Source organism: Glandiceps talaboti, chromosome 3 (genome assembly GCF_964340395.1).
Source record: "Glandiceps talaboti chromosome 3, keGlaTala1.1, whole genome shotgun sequence".
NCBI lineage: Eukaryota > Metazoa > Hemichordata > Enteropneusta > Spengelidae > Glandiceps > Glandiceps talaboti.
In genome coordinates this window covers 379,613-400,898 of record NC_135551.1, presented here as the reverse complement: position 1 = coordinate 400,898, position 21,286 = coordinate 379,613, and the positions used below count along the sequence as shown (strand labels likewise).

The 21,286-nt window shown below is 36.0% G+C and overlaps 1 protein-coding gene across 2 annotated transcripts in view; it reads right to left on the bottom strand.

Annotated features, from left to right (window-relative positions):
- The window catches only part of LOC144432808 (intersectin-1-like), a 305,852-nt gene that overhangs the window by 101,156 nt on the left and 183,410 nt on the right, over positions 1 to 21,286 (bottom strand). For both annotated transcript variants that reach the window (XM_078121087.1, XM_078121088.1), the window contains one exon: positions 5,126 to 5,422. In XM_078121087.1, coding sequence (XP_077977213.1) covers positions 5,126 to 5,422 — 297 coding nt within the window. The remainder of the gene's footprint in view (positions 1 to 5,125; positions 5,423 to 21,286) is intronic.

The following is a 21,286-nucleotide window of genomic DNA, read 5'->3' as shown; positions in this document are numbered from 1 at the left end:
CCCAGCTGCATCCTTCATTAACTTTCAGACCAATCTGCGCAGTAGTTTTGGAATTATAAATGTTTGACTAAAAAGACCTAATTTGCATATCACTGTCCCGATCATCTGTCATGAATAATTCTTAATCTAAACACCCCTAAGAATGTTCCAACCAAATTTCAGACCGATCTTCCTGAAGTTTTTTGCACTAATGAACCTTATCAGTTCAGTTGTGCTAAAAATCATATAAATAAAAGTCATTGAATGTGAAACACCTCAAAATTACAAGTATTTATGCATATCGAGTCTAGCTGTTTTAATTGATTTTGCCCATCTAAAAAATATGGGGACATAATATGGATATGGTTAATAAGACATGTAGACTGTAGTTTTTGTTTACTGATGGCTATTACAACCATCAGCAATATGTTTTTTCACAACGTTGTTGAGTTTTGTTCACCTGTTGACTACGCTCATCATAACCTGAATGCTAACGATGTCCCTCTATGACATCAGAAAATGGCGTGGTCTAGGTGGGGCCAGAAATACCTGAAGACTCTTGACGTAAATCCGAAGGGAACTGACTGAAAAAGGTCATTTTAAGGTGTTTGCAGACGCTTTTTAAAAGTTTTACAGCCAGAATATGTTTTACAATCATGTCGTCTAGCAAAATAGTGAATGTGAGCATTTTGAATCACCTATAACAAGGCATAATCTTAGGTACTCTAAGATACTTAATGAGGCATAATCTTAAAGGTAATCTAAGGTACTTAATGAGGCATAATCAGCTAATCTAAGGTGCTTAATGAGGTATAATCTTAGGTAATCTAAGGTGCTTAATGAGGTATAATCTTAGGTAATCTAAGGTACTTAATGAGGCATAATCTTAGGTAATCTAGGGTACTTAATGAGGCATAATCTTAGCTAATCTAAGGTGCTTAATGAGGCATAATCTTAGGTAATCTAAGGTACTTAATGAGGCATAATCTTAGCTAATCTAGGGTACTTAACGAGGCATAATCTTAGCTAATCTATGGTACTTAATGAGGCATAATCTTAGGTAATCTAAGGTACTTAATGAGGCATAATCTTAGCTAATCTATGGTACTTAATGAGGTATAATCTTAGGTAATCTAAGGTACTTAATGAGGCATAATCTTAGCTAATCTATGGTACTTAATGAGGCATAATCTTAGGTAATCTAGGGTACTTAATGAGGCATAATCTTAGCTAATCTAGGGTACTTAATGAGGTATAATCTTAGCTAATCTAAGGTACTTAATGAGGCATAATCTTAGGTAATCTAAGGTACTTAATGAGGTATAATCTTAGGTAATCTATGGTACTTAATGAGGCATAATCTTAGGTAATCTAAGGTACTTAATGAGGCATAATCTTAGCTATTCTAGGGTACTTAATGAGGCATAATCTTAGCTAATCTATGGTACTTAATGAGGCATAATCTAAGGTACTTAATGAGGCATAATCTTAGGTAATCTAAGGTACTTAATGAGGCATAATCTTAGGTGCTTAATGAGGCATAATCTTAGCTAATCTATGGTACTTAATGAGGCATAATCTAAGGTACTTAATGAGGCATAATCTTAGCTAATCTATGGTACTTAATGAGGCATAATCTTAGGTAATCTAAGGTGCTTAATGAGGCATAATCTTAGGTAATCTAAGGTACTTAATGAGGCATAATCTTAGCTATTCTAGGGTACTTAATGAGGCATATTCTTAGCTATTCTAGGGTACTTAATGAGGCATAATCTTAGGTAATCTATGGTACTTACTGAGGCATAATCTTAGGTAATCTAAGGTACTTAACGAGGCATAATCTTGGCTAATCTAGGGTACTTACTGAGGCATAATCTTAGGTAATCTAAGGTACTTAATGAGGCATAATCTTAGCTAATCTATGGTACTTAATGAGGCATAATCTTAGCTAATCTAGGGTACTTAACGAGGCATAATCTTAGGTAATCTAAGGTACTTAATGAGGCATAATCTTAGGTAATCTAAGGTACTTAATGAGGCATAATCTTAGCTATTCTAGGGTACTTAATGAGGCATAATCTTAGCTAATCTAGGGTACTTAATGAGGCATAATCTTGGCTAATCTAGGGTACTTACTGAGGCATAATCTTAGGTAATCTAAGGTACTTAATGAGGCATAATCTTAGGTAATCTAAGGTACTTAATGAGGCATAATCTTAGGTAATCTAAGGTACTTAATGAGGCATAATCTTAGCTATTCTAGGGTACTTAATGAGGCATAATCTTAGCTAATCTATGGTACTTAATGAGGCATAATCTTAGGTGCTTAATGAGGCATAATCTTAGCTAATCTATGGTACTTAATGAGGCATAATCTAAGGTACTTAATGAGGCATAATCTTAGGTAATCTAAGGTACTTAATGAGGCATAATCTTAGGTGCTTAATGAGGCATAATCTTAGCTAATCTATGGTACTTAATGAGGCATAATCTAAGGTACTTAATGAGGCATAATCTTAGCTAATCTATGGTACTTAATGAGGCATAATCTTAGGTAATCTAAGGTGCTTAATGAGGCATAATCTTAGGTAATCTAAGGTACTTAATGAGGCATAATCTTAGCTATTCTAGGGTACTTAATGAGGCATATTCTTAGCTATTCTAGGGTACTTAATGAGGCATAATCTTAGGTAATCTATGGTACTTAATGAGGCATAATCTTAGCTAATCGAGGGTACTTAATGAGGCATAATCTTAGGTAATCTAAGGTGCTTAATGAGGTATAATCTTAGGTAATCTAAGGTGCTTAAAGAGGTATAATCTTAGGTAATCTAAGGTGCTTAATGAGGCATAATCTTAGGTAATCTAGGTTACTTAATGAGGCATAATCTTGGCTAATCTTGGATACTTAATGAGGCATAATCTTAGCTAATCTAGGGTACTTAACGAGGCATAATCTTAGGTAATCTAAGGTACTTAATGAGGCATAATCTTAGCTAATCTTGGATACTTAATGAGGCATAATCTTAGCTAATCTAGGGTACTTAATGAGGCATAATCTTAGCTAATCTAGGGTACTTAACGAGGCATAATCTTAGCTAATCTAAGGTACTTATTGAGGCATAATCTTAGGTAATCTAAGGTACTTAACGAGGCATAATCTTAGCTAATCTATGGTACTTAATGAGGCATAATCTTAGGTAATCTAAGGTACTTAACGAGGCATAATCTTAGCTAATCTAAGGTACTTAATGAGGCATAGTCTTAGGTAATCTAGGGTACTTAATGAGGCATAATCTTAGGTAATCTAAGGTGCTTAATGAGGCATAATCTTAGCTAATCTAAGGTACTTAATGAGGCATAATCTTAGGTAATCTAAGGTACTTAATGAGGCATAATCTTAGCTAATCTAAGGTACTTAATGAGGCATAATCTTAGGTAATCTAAGGTGCTTAACGAGGCATAATCTTAGGTAATCTAAGGTACTTAATGAGGTATAATCTTAGCTAATCTATGGTACTTAATGAGGCATAATCTTAGGTAATCTAAGGTACTTAATGAGGCATAATCTTAGGTAATCTAAGGTACTTAATGAGGCATAATCTTAGCTAATCTAAGGTGCTTAATGAGGCATAATCTTAGGTAATCTAAGGTACTTAATGAGGCATAATCTTAGCTAATCTAGGGTACTTAATGAGGCATAATCTTAGCTAATCTATGGTACTTAATGAGGCATAATCTTAGGTAATCTAAGGTACTTAATGAGGCATAATCTTAGGTAATCTAAGGTACTTAATGAGGCATAATCTTAGCTAATCTATGGTACTTAATGAGGCATAATCTTAGCTAATCTAGGGTACTTAATGAGGTATAATCTTAGGTAATCTAAGGTACTTAATGAGGCATAATCTTAGCTAATCTATGGTACTTAATGAGGCATAATCTTAGCTAATCTAGGGTACTTAAAGAGGCATAATCTTAGCTAATCTAGGGTTCTTAACGAGGCATAATCTTAGCTAATCTAGGGTACTTAATGAGGCATAAACCCAACTTGTAAAACAGGCCTTCAGTCAAAGACATAGCCTCCAACTGTGTGTTGCATTGTGTAAGATGATTAGCATTTTGTGAATTTTAATATGGAAATGCTTAGTTGGACTTTTCTGGGATGTAAATGTCTGTAATGTTAGGTTTTCAGTATAATTAGCAATAATATTTGGCCATCTTCAGTGTACAGGTAGCCTTTCTCTCTTCACCTTGAAAATGTGTGTCAAGGTCAAAGGTCACAGTCTCTTTAGAAAGCTCATCATTGATACTGTGAGGGTAGGGACTAGAATGGTGTCCATAGGTACCACACTTTTGGAGATAACAGACAATGTGTTTTTTGTCACAAATATGGCTGCCATTTTGCTATACAGGTCAAGGTCGTAAAATTAAGTGACTTGCATATGCCTCACATGGTCAAACCCAAGTCGTGATTAAAATATTATCACTTTGAAATGCTTGATTTGAAAAGCTATGAAGATAACCCAAAGGTCACGATCTTAAAAGAAAGGTCATATTGATAATATAGGTGTAGGCATCTGAATGGAGTCAATATTGTATTACACCTACAAAGTTATGATGCATATATTGTGAAATTTAACAACAAATATGGCTATATTTGATTCAGTTACACAACTACGGTGGCCCAGAGATGACATAGGAACAATACATTTGTGGAAGAAATAATTAATTTTTTGAGAGCATAATATTCAGTACAAGGATAAAAGATTTCTTTCATAGGACAAAACATAATTTTTTTGGTTCAAAATAGAAATATCAAAGCAAAAAGTTCAAATTTGTAATACAAAACTTCCTTTTACAAAGCAGAAAATTTATTTACATAACAAGATTTTTACTTCTTGAGGCCAAATTTTTTATCCTTGTACTGAATATTTTGCTCTCAAAAAATTAATTATTTCTTCCACAAATGTATTGTTCCTATGTCATCTCTGGGCCACCGTACAACAAAGTGACATGCATATGTCTCACATAGCATGTTACCTTTGTGCCAGGTTTGGTTGAAATCTGTTAGTGCATGCCAGAGATATGAGGGGCACGCACAGGTGGACACACCCCCAATGTAATAGAATATTAATTTCCTCACCTGGTTTCTTAGATCTCTCTAGTGTACTACTTGCACTAGATGAGGTGGAACTATCTTGTACTTTAACTGTTGGTAAAGTGGGTGCAGCTTTGTTTGGTGTAACAGGCTGTTGTTTCTCCACTTCCTTCTCACTACCTTCAAGTTTTTTTACATAATTGTCTGGAAAGACACCAGACCTATCCCCAATGGAACCTGTCCACCAATTACCTTCCTTTTTACTGACTTGGATGATTTCATTGACACTAAAGGTCAAATCACCAGGCTCACTTGAAGTGTATGGATAGGCAGCAATGTAAGCTAGTCAAGAAAATGAAGAAATATAAAGTTACTACGGATATGCAGCAATGTAAACTGGTTACAGAAATGAACAAATATAAAGTTACTACAGATATGCAGCAATGTAAACTGGTTACAGAAATGAACAAATATAAAGTTACTACGGATATGCAGCAATGTAAACTGGTTACAGAAATGAAGAAATATAATGTTACTACGGATATGCAGCAATGTAAACTGGTTACAGAAATGAAGAAATATAATGTTACTACGGATATGCAGCAATGTAAACTGGTTACAGAAATGAAGAAATATAAAGTTACTACGGATATGCAGCAATGTAAACTGGTTACAGAAATGAAGAAATATAAAGTTACTACGGATACTGTAAAGTGGTTAATCATTGGTGGGGTTTAATTTTCGCTTAATTCGCGCATTGGCAATGAGTGCGAAATCAAAACACCGCTAATCAATGTATTCCCAATGGGCAGTCCATGGCACAACAATAAAGTAAAAAGTACCAGACATTAGGCGGAAGACAAGAAAATTAGAAGTTACATTAGGTAATGCAGGAATTGGTAATGGCTTCTCCTCTGTGACAACCACAGTTGTTTTTAATGTATATTGGATCGTGACACATGATATACGTTGTACATGTACTTGTAGTATGATGTTCCAACTAACCTAGTCCCATGACGATAAAGATGTAAGTGTTTACAACTTTCAATGCATGCTCTGTGAATAGCTCTGCCAGTATCATATACCCAACGTGATTGGGTGAAATTGCTCACTTTTTTGTAAGCTGCGATCCTATTGGTCATATATAACGTAGTGACCTAATTACATTAATTATTTCACAACATGGCGACTTGTAAAAAGACTAGCGTAGCGATCACACTTGGAGGATGGAATGCGCCGTATACAGTCATCTTATGAAGGGAAATATTTTTTGCTTTGAACTTGCGACTGTGAAATGCTTACTGCTTTGTCGGCCATGTCGGGTCAGTGTATGTTGAAAAAGAAAATCTCTGTAAACGCCCGAAAGCCATTCATTCATTCATACAAAACAATGTTACACACATGTACTTGTATCCATTTATTTCATTCAAAAATGTGTCAAGTGGGAAGTATGTTAATTTGTATGTGTGATTTTAATCTATTGTTTATACATCCTGTCAACCCGATCGTTTACACCTCAGACGTCAGTTTACAATTATTTATACTTTGAGGACGGCGACTTGACTTTGATAATTCATAAATAAACACTTTGGCTCACTTAGCACTCATTAGTCATGATGGTCGCGCGTATTCAAGACACCGCTACTTTGTCTTGAAGTCTGAGTGCGCGGAATTTTAACCCCTCCAAAATTAACCACTTTACAGTATGCAGCAATGTAAACTGGTTACAGAAATGAACAAATATAAAGTTACTACAGATATGCAGCAATGTAAACTGGTTACAGAAATGAAGAAATATAAAGTTACTACGGATATGCAGCAATGTAAACTGGTTACAGAAATGAAGAAATATAATGTTACTACGGATATGCAGCAATGTAAACTGGTTACAGAAATGAAGAAATATAATGTTACTACGGATATGCAGCAATGTAAACTGGTTACAGAAATGAACAAATATAAAGTTACTACGGATATGCAGCAATGTAAACTGGTTACAGAAATGAACAAATATAAAGTTACTACGGATATGCAGCAATGTAAACTGTTTACAGAAATGAAGAAATATAAAGTTACTACGGATATGCAGCAATGTAAACTGGTTACAGAAATGAAGAAATATAAAGTTACTACGGATATGCAGCAATGTAAACTGGTTACAGAAATGAAGAAATATAAAGTTACTACGGATATGCAGCAATGTAAACTGGTTACAGAAATGAACAAATATAAAGTTACTACGGATATGCAGCAATGTAAACTGGTTACAGAAATGAAGAAATATAAAGTTACTACGGATATGCAGCAATGTAAACTGGTTACAGAAATGAACAAATATAAAGTTACTACAGATATGCAGCAATGTAAACTAGTTACAGAAATGAACAAATATAAAGTTACTACAGATATGCAGCAATGTAAACTGGTTACAGAAATGAACAAATATAATGTTACTAAGGATATGCAGCAATGTAAACTGGTTACAGAAATGAACAAATATAAAGTTACTACGGATATGCAGCAATGTAAACTGGTTACAGAAATGAACAAATATAAAGTTACTACGGATATGCAGCAATGTAAACTGTTTACAGAAATGAACAAATATAAAGTTACTACAGATATGCAGCAATGTAAACTGGTCACAGAAATGAAGAAATATAATGTTACTACGGATATGCAGCAATGTAAACTGGTTACAGAAATGAACAAATATAATGTTACTACGGATATGCAGCAATGTAAACTGGTTACAGAAATGAACAAATATAAAGTTACTACGGATATGCAGCAATGTAAACTGGTTACAGAAATGAACAAATATAATGTAAGCTGGTCATAGATATGAACAAATTTAACCCTTTCACCACCAATTCCTGTATTGTGGGAACGTTCTAGGGCGCCCACCAATTCCTGCTATTGTGGGAATGTCAAAGTTCATTCACCTACCTCGCCATTATGCCGTTTAACGGCAGCGATTGCTGCAAAAATTGCTACCATAACTAGTTCTATACATGCGTATTAGCCTTGTTTATCTGCACAGCCATTTTGAAAGCATGACAGTGAACGGTATCTGGAGTATGATCCAAATGACGAGCAATCGTAGATTTTTGTGCATTTTTCGCTCACAAAAATCGAATTTCAACATGGCGGAAGTAATTAACGGCTCTCATAGCATGGTCTACGATATAAATTATGTCACTATCTATGGATAATTCGACAGAATTTGACTCGAAATACATCGTTGAGTACAAGTATTTAGCTGTGGGAACACATTGTGTGTAAGCATCATATTCCCATGAGGCCAGTGGTGGTGAAAGGGTTAATGTTACTAAGGATATGCCGCAATGTAAGCTGGTCAATGAATACATCAAATGAATAGCTATATTGTAAGTTTTAAAACGTTGAAAGCTAATAATGGTATAAGACATGAGATAACCAGTACGGTAAAGAACAACCCGAGTTATGGCCTGTTATCCGGGTTTGGTGGGGCTAATAAATCGACCACAAATGTTGCTAATGTATACTCTGTAATCTCAGCTTATAGATTGTTGTGTTGACGTTAGCTTTACAAGTAAACGTCAACACCAACTCCTGACTAATATCAGGATTCAAATAAAGCAGAAGTTTTAACCAGATTTGGACTTGTCCTTTTATTCAAACTCAAGTTATGCCATACTCAAGTCCATCTGTGTTGAAAAGTTTATCGTAAAATAACGGCCCTTGCTCTGTGGCGTGGTGCGGTACTGTCACCGACTATTTTTCTTTTGTAAAAAAATCTGAACATGCTGAAGCGAACTACAGTTAGACATGTCTTACAACACAAGTTTTTTTGGGCATGAAGTTCACTACCGTGCCGTGTCCATATGAACCTGTGGTTGGCAGCATAATGCAGTGATTTTGTAGGTAGACACTACAATTGCAACATTAGTGGTGCATCTTTTTACGGTGATTACAACAGGGGTTCACACTATGTATCAAAAAAATACCGCCAATGGTGTTGTAGCACAACTGTAGTTTTTAAAAATGTTTATCCATGTGCTAGTCCATGCTAACAATAGGTGTTCATTTGCTGAATGACTATCCAGTTGCCTATCCAACCATGTTGCTATCTTTGAGATATACGCGATCATTTGGCTGTTGCTATGGGCGTGGTCATGTTGCTATATATATTTGCATACATTTTTCAGGGATCGAAATTCATTTTTTTCTTGGTAGCCAAGTGGGCTACCAACTTGGAATACCATCATTTAAATTTGGTAGCCCGAGAGCAATGACTGCTGGCGCATATGCATGCATTCCAAAATTAATGGTGTTAGTGTATATATGTAATTATATGATGTACTGAATTCGATGATTGATTGAATAAATTGAGAGGTCACGCTAACGCGTTATTTGTGTGTATTTGACGCCATATTTGACATTGGGGATGCAATTTTTGGATGTATGTGTCTCTGGGGGACGTGTCATAAAGAGGGGACATATGAGGTTTACTGTTAGCAAACAACGTACGGTTATCATTGCATTGAAGTTGGAGAGTAAGGCATGGAGTCGCAGTTCTTACTTATAACTATTAGCTAAATCTCTTGGTGCAGTGAGACCTGTAAAATTTGAATAATATGATTCAATGTATGGAAAACGTATAAACAGTTTCATGTGCCCCATGGCCATTTCCTGATGTGGAGAGTATGTCTTTGGTAGTTTAGAAACTATGTGCTGTTATCATTATCTATCCACGTGATTGGTTACTTATTTATTAACAGACTGATTAGACAGGGTTTGCATCAATATCACAGCCATTTATAATGTACTTCGTGTACATTTGATATACATGTAGTGTGGATGCAAATTTGGAAAAGACACACCATAATGGGTTTTTGACGCTAATTTTGTTGAGAACACGTCCCATGGGATGCATCATAAAAAAGTGACCGCGACCTCAGACATGGCCCCCACGGCCCGGGAAGGAGTCGAAGTCAAGCTGTCAGTTTCATTCAAAACTTAGTAGGCCAATTGGGCTACCACTCACATAATTTGGTAGCCCAGAGACAAACATTGGTAGTCTGTGGACGCATGACTACCGCGAATTTCGAGCCCTGATATTTGAATGTTTTTGTTCACATGTGTATGAATTCCTGATGTTATCTTTGCAATATACGTGATCATTTGGCTGTTGCTATGGGTGTGGTCTTGTTGCTAGGCACATCTGCATACATTTATTGAATGTTTATTCATTTGTCTTTCAATTCCTGTTATCTTTGCAATATACGTGATTATTTGACTGCTGCCATGGGCGTGGTCTCGTTGCTAGGCAAATTTACATACATTTTTTGAATGTTTATTCAATTGTCTATTAATCCATGTTGTTATCTTTGCAATACATGTGATCATTTGGCTGTTGCTATGGGCATGGTCTTGTTGCTAGGGATATTTGCATACATTTTTTGAATGTTTACTCACTTGCCTACCAGATGATGTTGTCATTGAGATCTGAGTTTGAAGTTTCTTGAACAAAGTGAGAGTAACAGTTTTAAAGACTTTTATTTATTTCCTAGGCATATTAGGTTCATCTTCATCCTCTTTTGCATCACTGATACCATGTGCTGAATCTTCTTCAACACTCTCAATAATACTTTTGCAATCTTGGAGGCGGCATTCCTATGTACACTTTAGTCTATTTGGTATACGATGGCAAGTTTGAAGTGCACAAGTATGCTGAAATCCACAATAAATGAATCCCAAGAGGACTTTAGGTGCTGGAGGACCTGTCTACCTTTTGCTATTCAGCTTTCCATTTATATTTATCCAACCATTGTTTGTGCAGATGGAACATCAGGAGCTGCATCTAAATGAATCGTCTCCAAAGTAGTTTGCTCAAAGAGCATGTTGGTAGAGACAGTCATGTACTGTCTTCACAGTTGTCCACGCTCTCATATTCCTTTGTTTGCACACTATAAGATTGTGTTTAAACTAATTAAGGGCGCCTTCAGTAATTAAAAGGTAGGGAGGGCCATAGGAAATTAAGCCCAGTCTGTGGCATAAATATGCCCCTCCCTCAAGCACGTTATGCTAAAAAGTATCCCTACCTCACTGTCTTTCTCGAAAACATGACCCGCTTCTTTTTCAAATATTTCAAAAACCATTTGTTTTTTAATACTGTCTCCCTGTGGCATAGTGGTTAGAACTCAGAATTGTGGAGTCAGGATTTGCGAATGGTTAGAGTGGCTGGCTTGGAATCTGCAGGTTGTACATTCGAGCCCCATCACCACCGTTTCTTTCTGAGTGGCTAAAGTCCTTGGGCAAGATTTGAGCCACGCCTATGCCTCAGTCCACCCATCTCTGTATAATTGGGGTCCTGGTAGGATAGCGGTTGTGATGTGAATGCTTTAATCCTATATGCTTATAATGGCTGCAATGGATTGTGTGCTCCCAAGTATAAAAGGGTCGTTGTGCTGATATAGCTCCAAGCCAGGAGTAATAATTGTAAAAGGCTTGGGTGGGAATATAAAAACTAATATTATGATTGTTATTATTTTTATTATATTTACTAAAATTATTATTATGCATGGGATCCAAATGCTAAGGACCCCTTGCATAATAATAATACTAATGCATTATTTTGTGATGTTAGCATGATTGATATGTTATCATCATAGAATGGCAGTGGTGGGATGTGGTAGCAGTGGGATTTGGAAATGGTGGCAGCAGTGGCATCATGCTAACATCACAAAATAATGCAAAGTTAGATAACAAAATGAGTCAAAGTAAAATCTCCAAATTTACATTTTCACAAGGAACAGATTTGTGAAAAGTGCCCCCTCCCCATTACCCAGGTTCTCCACCTTGCAGTTTTGATTGAGAAGGCTCCTTAGCAGTTTATATTTGACAATGGGCAACATAAGCTTTACATGTGAATTCCTGGAGAAGGGTGAATATTTCTTGAGACAGATACACTCTTGAACAAGTTTTGTGGATGTACTCATGTAATAGCTTTGCTTTGATGTATGAGTTTCAGTCATTCTAGCTTGCCTTGCCCAGCCAGTAAAAACGTGTAAACCCATCACAGACAAAGGCATACACATTTTCCTATGTTGAAGCTATCTTTGCATTTTCTATTTTCAAACTGAAGGCTAGGCATAAGAACTTCATATATGTATATTCAACCACCAGTGTTGCCACCATGGCTTGTAACCAGAGCTTAATTGTTGCATGCTGAAATGTGCGTCCACTTCTTCATACGCTAAAAAGTTTCTTTCAGATCCAATTGCTATCAATCCTATTCAGAGAAATATGTCAGGTTTTCCTCAAATGTCACTGGACTAGGCTGATGGTAAGGTAACTCCCATATTATCTGGTGAAAGTAATTTCTCAAGATGTCTTATCAATGCTGCTATGTTCTTCTTTAGTGTACCATCAGTTTCCCAATAACAAGGGCAACGATCTAAGTGGATGTTGCAGTATGTCTTTAGATCCATCTTCCTAGTTGTGTGTATCAGTAGAATTCGACCACAACGATAATCATCTCTTTTGAGAATTCTGTGTTAGAATGATCTTTGCTTTTGATTTCATGATGCTGAAAGACTTTATTTTTTATTTTTGAAGTCTGTCTGAATGAAGAACCTGTCTTCGCTTTTGCTCCAAGGAACTCATTACTGGCAGTCTCTTCTATTTCTTGAGGAGTGAGCAAATCCTTTTGTAATCTTTAGGTGCAGATCACCAACCACACTTGATTAAAAAAGATTGATTCAATAATCTTAGAGAATATCACCAACTGTTTGGACATTGTGTTCATCTTTCTGAATATGTGAAACAAGCGTATACACTAAATGAACAGCTGGCTTGATGATGATGACTTTTCTGATTTGGATTATATTCTCTTGAACCTGATGCAATTCAATGGCATGATTTTCTTAATATGCAAAGTTAGACCCCTTCAAGAACATTTTATGGACACCTTCATAATGGTTTTGTGGTGCTTCCTTTCACCACAGGTTGTATTGCCGTTCATTTAAGAATATGTGTTATTAACCCTTCTGCTGTCACATCAGCTTCTATTGTGAGATCTGCAGACCTGCATCTTTGATATGCTTTGCTTCACGTGGTCATTGGTCTGTATATGTCTGTATATTTTAGCTCTAAATGAACTGACCGTCGTATTGGTTGTTGCATTAATATGATAAAACCATGTAATGATTTTTTTATTTCCATCAGATGCTGATTCCTCAGTAAGTTGGAGTGATATTATCATTAAAAAAATGACTTCTTTCAGCAAAATTGAAGTGGGGTTATAACAGGGTTGGGTTGACATGACCGTTTTAGTCCATACAACAGAGCTTGCTATGGGATATTTTAGAACATGCATGTATATGCACAGTATGTCGCCATTTACATATAGTGGAGTTTTACAACAAATATGGCTGCTATTTAGTCAGCAACCACAAGAATCCTTTCACATCTGTCCAATGATGTGTACAATCTTGTAATATTACCTTTGTATAAGATTATTTTGCACAGAAATTGGCAACACTTAAATACTACAACTCATACCCATCTGTGATTTGCAAGAAAAAGCTTGATTTTTGGAATTCTGACCAGAAGATCAGGGCCAAGGTCAAATTATATTATACTAACATATTTTATAATATAGGGGTAGACACTTGAATTGTGTCTCTATGTAGTATAGTTCACAAGAAACTTCCAATAACTGATATTTACAACAAACATGGCCGCCATTTTGTCTGTAAGAGCGCCCTCTATAGTTTGCACCTTGTAGTATGTCGTAAAAATCAGTACTAGACAAAGAGTAATTCTTATTAGTGTAGGAAATAATCAGAAAAACAACCTAAGTATTATTGGTAGAGCCAAGGACCTAGAATATATAGTTGGAATTTTAATCATTGTGCTGTATTTATGCATAATATTAAAAAGTCGTATAATTTCCAAAAGCTACTCATTTGGAATGTCCACCAAGCATTTTTGATATTAGAATAGCATTATACATCACTGGTAAAAATATCGTTTGGTACCACTTTTTGGTACCAATAACCTGTCTGGCTCATGGACTATATATGAATTGGTCTAATTCAAAAGTTAAACTGGTGGGGTTGCAAACAGCGTGCGAAATTAATGCCGGTCCTTCGGTCCAAGACCAACATATTTCCGTTCGGACCGACAGTTTTTCAGAATTACAACAACTTATCGGTCTTTCTGACCAATTCTAATTTGGAGTAAATAATAACATTATTCAAAGATATATCCAATTTCACCTACATGAATCTGATCTTGTGTTACCTATTTTACTCTTGACATCTCGTTCAAGTCAAGCGACACAGAGCTAGCTCGCTACATGTGTTGTTGTCAATGTTGATATCATGTCTACATATGACGTAGCATACAGCATTTACTTTATGAAATTATGTTAGTAAACACATGATTGGTTGAATTTCTCTAATTATTTGTGTCTTGACTAATCAGAATGTCTTAGGCATTCAGATTCATTTTACGCATTCAGCGTATGCGTCTTTTTCTGCCTTATAATAATCACTTGTAAAGTTTACTGTTCAAAGTGTATGAAACTTTTAACGTGTTTGAGACAGTTCCACGTTGTATTTATAAGTATGTGGCGATATTTAGAAAGTGGCAATGAGCTTCCGAAGAAGACGAAAGACATTTTTTAAAAAAAGGCTGGTATTAAAGCCGGTAAATGTTAGCAGAGTTCCCTATGTATGTGGCCATGATCAAAGCAAAATGACGGAAAACATATAAACTACTCTGAAAATTTTAACTAATAAAGAAGGCAGGTATGCTTCGTAAAATATCTTCAGTATGATAGGGTTTTTTGTTGTTGTTGTAAAAACAGTAACAAAAATGCGGAGTCTGATTGTTTTCAATTTGGTGTGAATGTTAACAACAAATTGCCAATCAGGGGGAGGAAATATGACTAGGGGTGGGAAAACGTTCTTTACACCAAATTCCATAATTAAATACAATAAATACATGGGTGGGGTAGATTTAAGTGATCAGATGGCATCATATTATTCTGTGTCAAATAAGTACATGAAGTATTGGAAGTATTTATTTTTCTTTTTTCTTCAGTGTATGATTGTGAATTCATTTATTTTGTATGAGATAGCACATAAACCTGATCCTCGACGTCGATACAGAAATGTAGATTACAGGTTAGATCTATCAAGCCAACTGATAGCAGGTTTTAGTAGTAGAAGAAAGCGAGGTCCCCAACCCCATGCTCCTACAACTGAGAATAGTTTGAGTGCAGCTAATCTACATGCACATACATCTGAGGTCATGCAACTTGATGCTAAGAGAAAAAAAAGATGTTGCAGGCATTGCTCTAATCTTAAGAAAAAAACAAGTAAGGGTTACCCTGTTGAAACCATTTATGGTTGTAAATTATGTGGTGTTTATTTATGTAGCAATCTATGTTTTATAGATTATCACGGAAGCATCCTGCAGTAAATGTATAAATAATTCTGTGTATAAATGGATTTTGAAGAATTATTGTAAAAAAAATGACAAGAAAAGATATGGATTTGAATAAAACTTTAACTTCACAGTGAAAAAAACATTTGCCTTGTTATTTTCTCCTTGATGTGTGATACCTGTCAGATCAGCTGTGAAAGTAAGAAAGTTTTGGGATTCTAAGGTATTCATATGCAAATTAGCAATGGAGAGAAAGTGATAATTTGTATCAAAGGGTCAGTGGGGCTCATAGGGTTAAGGACCAGCAGCATTTGCTACACGTCGGTCCTTATGACCAGTAGTTATTTTCCCTTAAGTTCACACACTAGTTGCAAACATCATTTTTTACCAGAGTGGTTTTCTACTGAATGACTGACAGGTTATGAGATTCTAAAATGTACAATATTTGTCATCACAGCTAATAATGGTATAAGAATGATTGACAGGTTATGAGATTTAAAATGTACATGTGACCTATCAGTCAGAATAGCTCTGCTGTTTTTTTTTTTTTTTTTGGTAATGTGTAGATCTAGAAGTGGTTTTGCTGTTCAGTACGGTGGCCCACAGGTGACACACAAACAACAAATTGGTGTAGGGACAATCGCATGTACCTAAATACTGAAAAAAAAAACTATGCTAATTACTACCCACCACAAACACCACCATATAGTCAAACAAGAGTTTGATTTGCAGTTTGAAAATCAAATAAATGAACACACTAAATGTGACAAATTACTTGGAGTTTACATCGACGAAAATCTGTCATGGAATGAACATGTTTTAAAATTACACTCAAAGATCAGCTCACTCATTCACCTCTTAAATCACATCAAAAAGTATCTACCAGTCTCTATCTTTTCTACAAAAGTTATATAGTCCCTCATCTAGACTATAGTAACACTATTTGGGGCGGGTGTAATGAAAGCGTTCATGGAAAATTACACAGACTACAGAAAAGAGCCTTAACCCTTTCACCACCAATGGCCTCATGGGATTGTGTGTTGTCCACCAGCCCCCTCACTAACATAATGTGAGAGTGAGTGTGGTGTAATCAAACTGATATAAAAATACTTAGAGTTGCTTATTTTTTAAAAATAAGGTATCATTTGAATGGAAAATAAATTTTCTACATCATAGTAGCAAATACATAAATTCAAATATCACACACATAACCGAAATATGGATTAATGTAATAAAATATTAATAAAACAAGCATAGGTTGTTTATTTATTGACATATCACAAATAAACAAAATATTTATATTACAAACAAAATTCAAATTACCAACATTTATGTTCCTACAAAACTTCTGTATACTGGTTAAATGGTCAAAATCGGCGAAAATTTGTCAGAAAATGTTATTATTAGTCGTAATAAATTTGAACGAAAATAATTAACGGCTCACTAATCCGATTACGACGCAATAGTCAGCCCCACACCGGCAATCAAAGGGACAAAAATATCTGAAGTCGTCGCCCCAATACCTTCTGAAAAATCAGTTTGTGTAATTATATATCATTATTTGACAGAACAACAAAAAATTATCACCAAATTTATCCTCAAAATCAGTAAAAAATGCCCCCAAGTTGGTAGTTTACGAGTCCGAATCGGGACGCCAACGTGACGCTTTTCGCCGACATGTTTACCCACAAAAGCAAATCTGCAGTCGGGACTTTGAAGTTACGTTGCGATAATCTGATGCTTCCATATACTGCATCGAGTTCACGCAGCCATCTCTTTGTATAAAACATCGTATTCATAGTCAAAATTGAGTGGAAATTTCTACGAACAGCACCTTTATTTACATTGCAAATGATGTTAGGGGAGACAGATTTTGCCTCAGCGATGTTGAAATTTGAATTTTACATTGAAAAACTCGCGTAAAAAATCCGATCGGAAAATCGCCCATATCACGAGTAAGTTTCCCTCCACTGACCTCTACACACTGAGCTAATACAAATACAAGTCATTATTGAGCCGTAACAAAAAGAAATAAAACCAAAATAATCCACTATATAGCCCAAAATTACCCCCAGAACGTTAGCATGGGCGTCGGCACGGTCACAAGATTGCGTAAATTTGAACGACATTCAAAAATTCAACCGTAAACTGCCGTCGGCAGCTCACACGGCCTTAGCGGGAATTTGATGCTTACATACAAGTACAATGTGTTCCCATAGCTAAACACTTGTATTCAATGATGTATTTCAAGTCAAATTCTGTCGAAATATCCAAAGATAGTGACATAATTTATATCGTTGGCCATGTTATGAGAGCCGTTAATTACTTCCGCCATGTTGAAAATCGATTTCGTGAGCGAAAAACACACAAAAAATTACGATCGCTCGTCATTTGGATCGTACTCGAGATACCGTTCACTGTCATGCTTTCAAAATGGCAGTGTAGATAAACAAGGCTAATACGCATGTGTGGAACTAGTTATGGCAGCAATTTTTGCAGCAATAGCTGCCGTTAAACGGCATAACGGCGAGGTAGGTGAATGAACTTTGGCGTTCCCGCAATAGCGGGAATTGGTGGGCGCCCTAGAGCGTTCCCGCAATAGCGGGAATTGGTGGTGAAAGGGTTAAGGTTGTTGCACAGGCTATTTTTCATCCCCATTCTTTACTTAGTAAAAATGTCATAACTTTGTTAAAAATAATGATATTGACTCCATATTTTCACAGTTTGTTCTTTATATATTCAACATATTAGCAAAAACATTAAAATATTGTTTATGTTATGATGAAATTTGATATATGTGAATATTAATATGTCATATTTCTCATATTTTTCAATTTTTACAAGGCAATTGTTTTTTTTTTCGTTTTTTTTTTTCACAGCTGTCATCATAAATCAAATTCCATTTGATTGCTATTATCTGTCAAAATTGCAGTTTTTGTAAACCTGTATCCCATTTACAATGAAGCAGTGTACCCTGGCTGTTCAACTGTTGGGGAATTCCAACCATGCGTTTCTTGTCCTTGACCTAATTTATCCGATAAAAGAAACCCGAATTCCCTAGCTTGTATAATAAGCAAATACAATGATAAAGAAAACGAGCTCAAAACAGTGAAAAACAGAAGAAATGCTGATTTTTCAACATTTCACAAACTGCCCGTGCCGTGTGTAGGAACTCTAGTTGAAAGCATAGCTGTGAATTAGTTTCTTTGGACCCTCTAGTATGTATGGTAATCATCATATGGCTCATGTCCACCTTTAGACTCCTGTAGAGACGTTAGTAATACGCGTCATACCGTAAAGCTTGTTTACTATTTCAAAGCTAGGGAGACAACAACAAACCGTGTGTATTTGCACATGCGTAGTGTTCTGCGCTGTAGCTACGCTCTGTGTGAGTCTTGGTTGCTCAGCTGATCAGCCCTGCTCTAAGCAAAGCCACCGCCATATATCGCCTGAAATGCGGCTAATTTGAAGATGCTGAAACCAAAAATAGGAATAAGAATGGCCAAGCTTCGTTACAAGGCCTTGTCAGACGCTGGTATAAAGGCCAGGGAAGAATACATGGGTCGCAAGACAGAGTTTCCGTGACAAGGTTAGACACTGCCCAGTAACAAACACAGCGCAGCCAGCCGTCTACCGGTACGCGTCTACGGTCTACAAGTGTGGGGACTGCGACGCAGAGAGACGGTTTATACAAGAAATAGAAGCAACAGCGGGTACACAACCAGTCAACGAAGATACCCCTATGGACTAGAGAGAAAACATAACTTTCATTTGACTAGACCTGTCATTCTAATATTCAATCGTCCTCGTGGAATGTCCACAAAATGAAAGCATGCATGACAAATCAGAAAAAGTACTTCAGTGAATTTTGCAATGTATGGGAATATTTATGTCTACAGTAGGTTTTCTGTACTGACTCATGTCATGTTACAGTTATTATTGTATGTCTACTTTTTTTTTTGTAAAACCATCGCTAGAAGAAGCCATATCCAGAATAATTATGTACAATTATAAATTTCAGTAAATTTTGGTCTTCTCCCAGTCATTGAGCAAGCAAGCAAGCGAATGAGATAACAAGTAAGTTTACTGTAGTGTTGAAAAGGTATGCTGTATACGTTTTATCACCAATAATGTATGGAATTCAAAATGAAATAACAAACATGACACAGTCCCTGTGAAAACATAGTAATTCGGATAAGTTGGAAATCGTTTACTCATGTACCGGACGGCGTCAGTATCTTTATCTTAACCTCAAATTCAGAGAACAAACCATCAACAGAGCAGCAAGAAACCTTTGGTTGTTAAATATTCACTACATTCCTTGAGTTCAGATTTGATAGTATCTACATTAGTTTTTGATAGCTATAAACTTTGTGTAGTTTCTGTTTTTACACTCTTGGTTTGGTATTAACAACAATCACAGGTATACCATTGTGATCTGACAATCATGGTATTAATGAACAACTCAAGGATGTTATCAAACCTTGTTGGTTCACGAACAACTTGATCAAGACCAAACTCTGTGGTTATGTCTAACATTTGTCTAGATAAAGCAGCATACTGAGATCCAGGTAATACAGATTGGGAATCCCAATCAATGCCGGGTAGATTAAGTCACCAGCCAAGTAGATTTGACTGCCATTGTTCTTATTACTGGCTTTCATAAGGGACTCATGCATTTGGTCAAGGTACTCAGTCGAGTTCCCAAATTTTTGAGAAAGAAAAAAAGAGCCAATGATAATTTGCTTGGCCCCCTGTATTTCTAAGGACACCCAGACAACTTCGCAATTCGAGTCAATTTTATGGGCAACGAACAAGCCGTTCTTAGATGCAATTAGGACTCCCCCTTTATGGACCAAAGTTTCTGTCTTTTCTAAGGGGCGACATCGAAATCAAAAGCATCGTAATTACGCGTCATAACGAGTAAAGACGAGTAGCTACTAGTAGTTACGATGTACTACGGTGAATATTCATAAGTCTCAACGCATATTCATGTACTTTAGGTTGGAGACAATAAAAAGTAAACACCTATTGTCCGTTTATTCATGAGCCCAAACTACGACCATTTACGCGTAGTCTTCATTGTGAAATAAATAACGAAACAAAAAGCTTTTCTTTCCTGTGCAAATCAGTTTCATGCTTACTTTTTTCAATTTTATTTATTTGATGCCTTCGATGGCATTCGTACAGTCGGCTAGTCAACTAAGTGTTTCAGATATATTCAGATGTTTACCTAATATGTCTTGCTTAAAAATACCTTGAAGAAGAATTTTTATTCGAAACGTCGGATTTTACATCTATTTATTCGGACTGCCTCACAAGTTCCTTATGCACTTATCGGCTAGTCAACAAACATGTCGACCATTTTCGTCTGGCTGGTGAACGGTGCAGTGCATTGATCGTGTTAGATTCGAGTCGCAGGATTCGTCAGTCGAATTCGAACATTGTCCACAAAAACAAATTAAAAACTAAAGCTTGTCTCGCATTAATATATCGTTTGATTTGATTGATTTAGAAGTCACCTAAAAACGTTTTGTTTCTTCAAAATTTTGAGAAAAAACGTCATTTATATAAATTTCGGGCTACGAATAACTGAATATGTTCATCACTTGCGTCTTTATGTTTATCTACCAAAGTCACGCCACGTGTTGCCGAACATTGCGATTTCTCAACTCAACCCCATCATTTAGGAATGTTACTGTACTGAGAAACATAAAAAATTAGTTGTTGTTTTAGAATATATAAAACAAATCCCGTTATTCGATG